Source organism: Adelges cooleyi, unplaced genomic scaffold (genome assembly GCF_023614345.1).
Source record: "Adelges cooleyi isolate 19-005CV unplaced genomic scaffold, UGA_ACOO_1.1 ACOO_flye_CR_arks_rails_tigmint_CR_PRNA_1, whole genome shotgun sequence".
Classification (NCBI taxonomy): Eukaryota; Metazoa; Arthropoda; class Insecta; order Hemiptera; family Adelgidae; genus Adelges; species Adelges cooleyi.
The window spans coordinates 7,722,230-7,732,035 of NW_026095751.1; the positions used below are offsets into that span (position 1 = coordinate 7,722,230).

General features: G+C 28.7%; 1 protein-coding gene across 2 annotated transcripts; it reads right to left on the reverse strand.

The window, feature by feature from the left end:
* Window positions 1–221: 221 nt before the first annotated feature.
* On the reverse strand, window positions 222–8,704 carry LOC126839333 (organic cation transporter protein). Of its 2 annotated transcripts, XM_050574730.1 has the most exons (13): window positions 8,564–8,704; window positions 6,393–6,476; window positions 3,103–3,182; window positions 2,769–2,869; window positions 2,608–2,692; window positions 2,244–2,412; window positions 1,845–2,103; window positions 1,612–1,780; window positions 1,406–1,544; window positions 1,201–1,336; window positions 834–1,016; window positions 573–757; window positions 222–503 (listed from the first exon to the last, which is right to left on the reverse strand). In XM_050574730.1, exons 4-13 carry the CDS (start codon window positions 2,776–2,778, stop codon window positions 336–338), a joined length of 1,503 nt encoding a protein of 500 aa, XP_050430687.1. In that variant the 5' UTR covers window positions 2,779–2,869; window positions 3,103–3,182; window positions 6,393–6,476; window positions 8,564–8,704; the 3' UTR covers window positions 222–335. The 2 variants fall into 2 exon arrangements, with proteins under 2 accessions (XP_050430687.1, XP_050430603.1); XM_050574646.1 differs by having other exon boundaries at window positions 2,608–2,869.
* Between the last annotated feature and the right edge of the window lie 1,102 nt (window positions 8,705–9,806).

The following is a 9,806-nucleotide window of genomic DNA, read 5'->3' on the forward strand; positions in this document are numbered from 1 at the left end:
ATAAACATAATAAATGTATAAATAACATATAAGAACAATACAGGCAACAATAGTTTTTTTTAAACAAAAAACATAAGTTCATAAAAGCTGTAACAATAATATTAAAATACTTAATAATAAAATAAAGATAGTATAACAGATAAATAAAGTTCTTTATTACACAAACTACTATAATAATCTTCAACTTATATAGAAGTTAAGTTATGTAAATTTAAGTTATAATAGATAATCATTGGTATATATATATATATATAAATCAACGGTGTTTATAAGAAAACTTGTATATAAAAAATAAGTTTCTCTTAAAAATAAAACCACATAGTTAATTATGTGTGTTAAAATTTGCAAAAATTGGTAAATGAAACTGGACTAGAAATTTTCATATCGTCTAAAGTATCAGGCAATTTTGTGCCTTTAGTTTCAGGCAATAAAAGAATTAAAATTGAAACAAAAATGGATAATAACCCACAGACGGTACTCGGAATGTACCATGCTTGTGCTCCCTGAAAAATATTTTTTAATTAAATTAAATTTTTATTATTAGTGTACAATTTAAAATCAATAATATTTACCAATATTTCTACTACATATGGCGCTGCGATAGCCCCGATTTGAGCGACAGTCAGTGATGTCCCGAGACTAGTATTTCGAATTGACGTTGGGTACATTTCCGATATATAAAGTAAGCTAATAGAAAATACAGCACTAACACAGAATTTTCCCAATAATGCCAAAGTTATTATGACATCTGTATTTTCTAAAAAAAAAAAAAAAAAACAGTTCTTAAACAGAAAAATTAATTGGTAAGCAATTACTATTTTAATTTATTTTACCTTTCGGTATTACCAATAGAACAATCAATAATATTCCTGACGCAAAGAATAATCCTGAAGTCGCTAATTTACGTCCAACGTAGAGTAACAAAGGAATAGTAGCAACATAAGCTATACCTTCGACTATTCCGTTTAAGGCGACATAAATGTAACGATTGGCCGTAAAATTATCCCCATTCAATGCTATAAAATATAAAACAAAAAAAATTATATCAAACTTTTTAACTTAACATATGATTTTATTATTATATATGATTGTGTACATTTACATATAATATGATCACTACATTAACATTATTTTAATATTATTATTTAGTGTTGAATTTTAAAGAAAAAATGGTAGATTTTATTGATCATTGAGACTTACCAATTACATAATAAGCTAGACCAACAACAAAAGAACAAATATAGGCAATTGTAGTCTTAGCACACATGTCACACGTAGAAAACATGGACGTGAATGTCGAAAGCCATTCTTTAAACATTCCCCGACCGATTTTCAGCTATTCCGTTAAAAAAATTTTTTTATAATATTAAATATCAAAACAATCAGGTGTAATTTGTTTTTGAACCTTTTCATTTTTAACATCAGGTAAAACGCTGATTTCAGCTTCTGCATAAGTCGCTGATGGATTTAGCTTTGACATAGTAGCCCAAGCTAATTTCTTTTTTCCTTGTGACATTAGCCATTTGGGAGACTCTGAGAGATACCTAAAAAATCATGACAAATTTTTAATCCAAATTGATAACGTTGATAATAATATTGTGTTATTATTACCAGCAATTTATAATCATAAACAACAATGGTAAAGAAATAACGAGAAGTAATGATCTCCACGGACGTATATAATAAGCAGTAACTGCTAACAACACATAACCCGTAGGATAAGAGAAATTTAACAAAAGGCAGACCCAGGTACGCGTTTTTCCAGTTGTTAATTCAGTCGCTGAAATACATATATTTCTAAATTATATAAATATTTGTTAGTGTTATGGTATTCTGACACTTACAAATTGTATAAGCGGTTTGGTAAACTCCAGCCCCAGCAATGCCTATGAAAAATCTAGCCGCTAAGAATAATGAATATGAATTGAACAATGCGGCCGATGGGCCTGATACAATATAAATAAAAGCAGCTATATTAAATGCATATTTCCTTCCATATTTATCGGAAAGTAAGCCGAAAAAAAAACCGCCAACAAATTTTCCCAGCGCTAAAGCTGCTTGAACACTGGATTTGAGAACTTCATTATTGCATACCAAATTCCACTAAAAAAATACCACCAAGCTCTATAAGATTAAAGGATGTTAAATTAAAAAATATAGTTGGATTCATTTTTTTTTAATTTGTTGTGTTATTGTTTAACTTAAATATTATCAGTAATTATCTAAATACTTTGATAACTCACTTCGGTTGTCACTGACTCTTTGGTATTGTAGTTAAAATACTTGCACGGTATCAGACTAGCATTGTCTAAATGCTGCATTGACCAGTTATAACCTTTTTTGGCAAATTCTGAATAGCTCCGATTGTAATAAGTACATTCTTCAATTTTATCTGAATGTTTTTTCTGAGAACTGTAGCAAATCAATTAGATAAAGTATTACACAAACGATGACTACTATATTATGGACATCATTAGGAAGATATAATATTTTGTTCTATCATAGAAAAATTGAATTATGAAGAATTATGAGTCTATATAGTTAAGACGAAAATTGTATTGCTAAAACAAAATCTTTACATAACAAACCCAATTATAATCAACTTACGGTGCAGAGACATTTAGTATCATATTATCGTTCCATCTCACCAATTGCAATTCGGGTATGTCACACCAATATGATGGCCGATCAACTATAAATACATACGAGGATATTTGCATGGCATTGAAAATACCGGGAGTACTAGTCATTATTAACAGTAAAATTACGTGGCGCCATTGCTTGCAATAGCTTTCTATGTGCTCGTCTAAATCATCCACCATTTTGTCAATGGGATATGTATAACATAAATTACATTAAGAAATCATGGCTAGAAAAAAAAATATATAAGCTTAATATATAGAAATAATTAAATATGAATAGGGGTATATTAAGTGAACATAGAAAAATATAAGTAAAATGCCCCTTTTTTGGTTATTGTACCTCATTTGCTATGACTAAAAGTAAGCATATAGCAAGTAGGTACTTACTATTGCTTTTGTATGCTTATAATATAAATCAATATTCATTTTAAAACAAAATTGTTTAATAATAACAACTTACATGCTTAAAATGTAAAACTTTACTGGTCCAATGTACAATAATAATTGTCTTGAAGCTTGATTTAATCTTTATACGATTTTCTATAACATAAACGAAACATTTTTATAAAAACGTATAGTTTGTATAATTATTATACCTACGAGTATCATCATTAATACAAAAATATAGAACATTAACAAAAAATTAAAAATGCAAGTTAGATTTTTATAAGAAAAGTTTAATGTAATACAAAATACATATTGTGTTAAATTTAATTATTTTGACAAGCTTATTTTAAAAATACGAGCGAAAACACATATTTATATCAAATGGGTATCAACATGGAGAAATTGAGATAACACGCACTGCATCGTTTAGATAATAACATTATTATTAACTGCAGCTGCAGTTAGCGCACTGCGCAAGGCTATAGATACTAATAGTATCTATAACCTTCGGCCATGAACATATTATATATTCTTCGGCAAAAAAAAAATAACTAAGAAAACACTAATTAACATTTTTTATCAAAATCGACTTTTTTAATATCGTGATTTTTTGGATTCCGATAGTTAGAAGTACCATGTTAATATTTATAATAATTGTAATAACACAGATTATAAGATTATTTTCATATAATCTGTGGTAATAACATATTTCATAAAACCACGATTTAAGATAATATGGTTGCCCAACGAGCCCTGATAATGTGACCACCAAACTGTCTTCGCTGAGAATTGCTATGTGCAAATCACTCCTAGCGCTTTTAGCGGACAAACCACAAAACCAGCATTACCACTTTAAAGAATATTTAGCTTTTTTTTTATTGACGCCTACAGCCTGTATAACAATCACGATTTAAAATAATTATTATCATCGTGGATTTATAAATCCACCTTGGTGTAAATACTAATACTGATTTGACACTTATCTAATGGTTTTAAATAAAAGTAATAAAAAGTGATATTAAAAATATAATACATAGCATTATATAAATGTTAATTTTATAATACCCCTAATTGGTTCCACATTGTCCTATTCGTAGAAGCACCGTCACATGTAAGACCAATAACTTGCCCTCCAGAATCCTCTATTAACATTATAGCTTTTAGTATAAGCTTCGCTAAATCAACACCTTCATAAAAAAAAAATACAATACTAATTCAGCATTTATAGAAACTTTTTCTTGTAGCCAAGTATTCAGTAGTTCTACAACCAATAACTTTTTTTTCAAAAGCATTCTTTTGAAAATGAGAAAAATTGATTTAGTTTATTAACTTAATTTTAAATTAGCATACAGATTAGATAAATAGTTAACCTTTGACTGTTCCATGTGAGGCAAAAGCAGCAATAGGCTGGTCTACATTTTCTGCTAGACTTTGCCACATTAAGACCAATGCATGATTTGCTTTATTAGAACCCTCAATATTTATGGTTATGAATTATACCTACCTCATATTTGCTTTTAGTACACTTATGCATTTTACATGTCTCCGCTGGTCAAAATAATTAATGAATTGTGGTCCAAATTTTGATTTTATAGAACTATATTTATTATCTAAATCTATTTCTTGACTTTAATTTTGTCAAATAATTGTATTATATCTTCTAGTTTTTCAATGGACTTAAGTTTAAAATTAGACTCTATATCAATGTCTGATATTGTAATAGTTTTTCCATTAATTTGAAGAACTATGGCTAAATCTTTAAAGTTTTAATAATATTAAAAAAATTATTTTTATTATTCCTATAACTAGTTAGTATGATAAAATATTTACATAAATTATAGCCAAAAAGAAGAATACATGTTTGGGAGATAATATAATTGTTATTTTACCTCTAGTTAAAACAAGTTGTTTTTCTATGTATCTTGTATAGTCTTTTTTAAAGGGACCGAGTTTATGAAAACAAACATCTCGTATTGTTACTCAACGAATTTGACCTCACGTTGAACGCGATCACCTTGCACAACTGTCATCGAGCACTTCAGCAGTGATGTAGATACGATTTTTTTCTGGAGGGGGTTTAAAGTATACGTACTTTACAAGGAAGTTAAGCTAAATGTTATTTTTACTTTATTTTGAATTAGTATGTTATAACTTATAAAATGAAATCCTATATATATTTGTATTATTTATCTATTGTCTTGTCCTGACCAATATAAAAAAAAGATTTTAGGTGGGGTGGAAACCCCTAACACCCTCCCCCCCCCCCGTAACTACGCCACTGAGCACTTGATCGACATCAAACAAATATTGTTATTGACTTTCGACTCGAAACAATCGTATTGAAAAAATACAACAGCAAAATAGCGCTAATCATTTGAACGAGTTGGCCAATTAATTTGGTCAGCACAATATCGTCCCACACTTAAATACTGTAATTGAATTGATGGAACAGCCATGCTCGGTTTTCAGCACAACACAAATCGAAAATCACACAAGCAGTATAATCAAAATTATGGAGGAATTGTATCCAAACGCATAATACGACTTCACGTCGTCCGATTACGATAAATGGACGACAGACAAGGACTTAGACGAACAAGCATGTAAACAGTCAAGGACTGATAAAGTCAAAATTATCGTCGAACGATATAGATTAAACTTGACCGAAGACGACGACGAAGCCAACAAAGTCGAGTACACTTTAGCGCGAAGGACCATAATAATCGCCGAAGTTTTTAGAAAATATTTAGAAAAATTCACTAAAGAAATTAGATTTCCAAGTAATCTACTCGTTAACTACCTACTCATAAGTCATCCAGTGCATACTAGTTATTGAAATAATTGGAAAAAGACCAACAAAGGAAACATGTCACACGCCTTATAAACAATCACTTTCCGTTAAAAAAGTAACAACGATAATGACAAGAGATGTTTTCATAGGAATAATATCAAATTAGATATATAAGAAATATACTGAATTCAAACATATCTTAACATAATTACACGTAACGTCTTTTAATGGTCCACATAGCATACTATTTTTCACTTTCTATAGTCATAGTCACTAATATTAAAATATTTACAAAAATTAAAAACAATTAAAATTTTTCAAGGCAAATTCGTATTTTAAGCATGTCAGTTTATTATTAATTTTAAGGTAAAAAATAGACACAGGTCTTCTAAAACTCAAGGCTATAATACTTGTTACTACATTTTAATTGGTTTACAAAGTATGTGTATACACGTAATTTATGTATACCAACGAATTTCGTAGTACGAAATCATAATGTATTCATTACTATTTCATTTTGATAGTTTATATTTCATTCTTTTATTCAAGCTGCAGTTATTAAAGAGACTTACATTTATGTAGTTCAATGACCCCTTCAGTTTTTAGTCACAACCAATTTACAGGGTGGCCAGTTCAATTTAAGACACAGAATTCTCCTGAAACCAGTTTTCGTAATTTTGTAGTTCTTATTTCTTGAAAATATTTTACTTCGTGTAATCGAACAATTATTTGAGTATTTCCTTCATTTTTAAATCTCTTAAAATTGTATTGTAGCTAATATAATATAATATATTAACAATAAACAAATATCATAACTATTTAAGTAATTAAATTAAAAAAACAAGAAGAGCCTTAAACCTAATACTTATTGAAAATATTCACTAGTCAGGTTAGGTTTGGTCATTATTGAGAATTACTTATACTTTTGGAAGTTATTAGTATTTAAAGGTAAGTAGGCTATGGGGTCAGGAAGGTGTGACCGCAAATTTGCTCTCATCGAAACATTTAAATGTTATTTGCAGCTAAATTATCTAAAACTATTCTTTCAAATTAGTTTTGGACCAATCGTTATTTTATGCAGACTATTCGTGATTTATTTATTACAATTTTAAATGTACACCTAGCAATAGCAGATTGCCGTTCGAATTTGAATAGGTACACGATAGAATTACTATAAGGAAATTCCTAAGATGATAAAAGTCAGGGGGTCAGTAAAAAATGTTTAGGGGTAAAAAAAGTGTGGTAAGCTAATTCAATATAAATAACTTAAAAAGTTTATAAATAAGTGTTAGTCGTCTACTGAAAGTGTGAGACGCCTGCGTTACTATTAAAACTAATAAAAGTGCCGCGAAGAGTTTAACGAATTTATTCACCAAAGCGATCAAGATTATAATTTATAAGGTTCTAATGTTTTTTTCCCGAAAAGGGAGAAAATGTACTAAAGGTTTTTATGTAAAAACAATCTTCTGATTTCCTAGATAAGAGTTTTGATTTGAGGATTTTTCAATAATATGCTAAATAAGTTTTCAGAGTTGGTTAAATATAGAGCAAATAAGACGGAATGCTAGAGAAAATAATTCTATTTAAGAACATATTCGCTTTATTTTAAAAACTAATAAATATTTTAAAAACAGTTTAATGAAAAATATTATATTGTATTTATCTATAATAATATTATTTTAATAACATAATATGTATTTCCCTATATATAGGTTACTATATAAAAAAATCATCACGCTATATTATGGTGTCACCAAAAATTACCTACACCGAACCGAAATGTTTGGCATCCTATTGAATATACAGGTAAAGGTTCAAAGATGTATTTTTTATTATTTAATTAAATTTCAAAGTAGTAAACATACCTTAATATTAATAAGACATATATAGATGAAGTATACAAGTTGTGTTAAGTTTTGACCAGTTAGGGTTAAGTATAGACGGCACTCGGTAAACATATCTGGTAGTGTGAAAGATAACCTCACCACATAGATCTGAAAGGGACTTTGTCCCCCCCGTCTTTCAACCTATCATAATATATTTCTACATAGTTTGTTTTTATACAACCGTTTAACGTTTAAGATATAGTGGGAAAATATAAAAATATTTACAAGTACATTAAAAACGAATGCTTCTAACCTAACCTAACTATAATTTATAAAAATATAATGTATACAAAATACAAATAATATAAATTAATAAAAAAAAAGATGTTTTATAAAATAAACTTGCGCCGAAAATATATAAGAATATATTATTTATTTTTAGTTAATTTTTAGGATGGTTAAAAATATATTTGTAACCCGCAAATCCTAGTATACAGCAAAGAAATAAAATAATGGAATAGAATTTTCAAAAATACCTTTCTAACTCGTATTTTCCAATTATAACAAAATAATTATAAAACGTACGTATACTATTGGGAATATCGACCGCAGTTCGAAACTGAGTCAACTCAATGTTGTAAAATAACTTTCAATTCACAACTGCATTATTATTTTCTATACAACTTTAGACGCTTTTAAATCATTTTTCAATTGAAAATAGGACACTTAAAAATAATTTCATTTTCGAATTAACGATTTTAAGACGTCTAAACTTTTATAAGGAATCATTTTAGTTTATTAATCTTTTTTTTTTTACTATTTTTCAGAGTCTATACATAATATGTATGCTTATATGTGAATGGAAGTACAACGAAAAAAATACAGCTCGTTTTTATATATTATCTTTAATCGCTTACCTGTTGTACTTGTCCGAAAAACTTGATCGTAGATATAATCCAATACAAAAAATAATAAATTTCTGTTGTCTGCGACGGCTGGTTGTAGAAAAATGACTGCACGAGGACAACACTGTGGCCGTACTTATATAGTGTAAATTACATACATGATTAATAGAGCGCACGAGTAGTTAAAGTCATAAATACCATCAACGTAAAAACGTGTAACGGATGTCCGAAGTAATCCTCAATTACAGAACACAATCTCTCGCTAATAGGCCTATTATGTATGTATACAATATACTGTATATTTGCAACTTAGTGATGTGCGTACTGTACAGCATGATAATCAATGCCACCGTGGCTATCATACCACAGGATATCAATTATATAAATGAAATAGTTATAAAATTCACCATAAGTAATGTAAGGGTTTGGATCGGAATTAGAAATCGTATGTTGTGTAGGATACGGCAACAGTACCGAAGGGTAGTGGTCAACAGTTTCATAATGACCACTGTCCACTAAGTATAGATATCATACCAAATTCCTGAACTGACGCCATAAATCATAATTAGGTTACAATATATTTTATACATGACAAACCTTATATTGTTAACCTTACTTAACCTTATAGACCTACCTAATTATTAAACTATAATGTATTACTACAGCCTACATGACTACATACCTATTTGAACGTGTTTTTTACAGCTGTTGATTAATTTTATAATCTAATGGATAGGCACATCATAAATAATGCATCGTGCTTATTTCTGCTGGAGCATATCTATATCTACACCTAACCTATTATAATTTGTTGTACTAATCTATCATAGTTCATACGTCTCAACTTTTAACTCTTATGACAGTTCTCGTCAGTTTGGCTTAAAAATGAAGTATAGTAATTAGTAGTACCAAAACTCTAAGCTAAATTATACCTAAATGTTAATCCAAATTGGTTAGAATGTTGAATGGCTATAATAACCAATATATAGGTAAGTCATACAAATATATAATAATGTTTAAAAACTTTATTCGTTAGATAATTTTTTTTGCAACCAATTTTCCGTGCAACACACATCTTCTACCCCTATCTCTTATCTCTCACCCCCTATCTCCTATCCCTAGTCGTCCTCGGTGCTCGTCCTCGGTCCTTTAGACGTAAAAATAAAAATATTGCCATTTTAAACACATTTTGAAATATATTCTATAACGTGTAAATTTAATTTCGGTCGAATTTTCAGATCTTATGTAACAATAA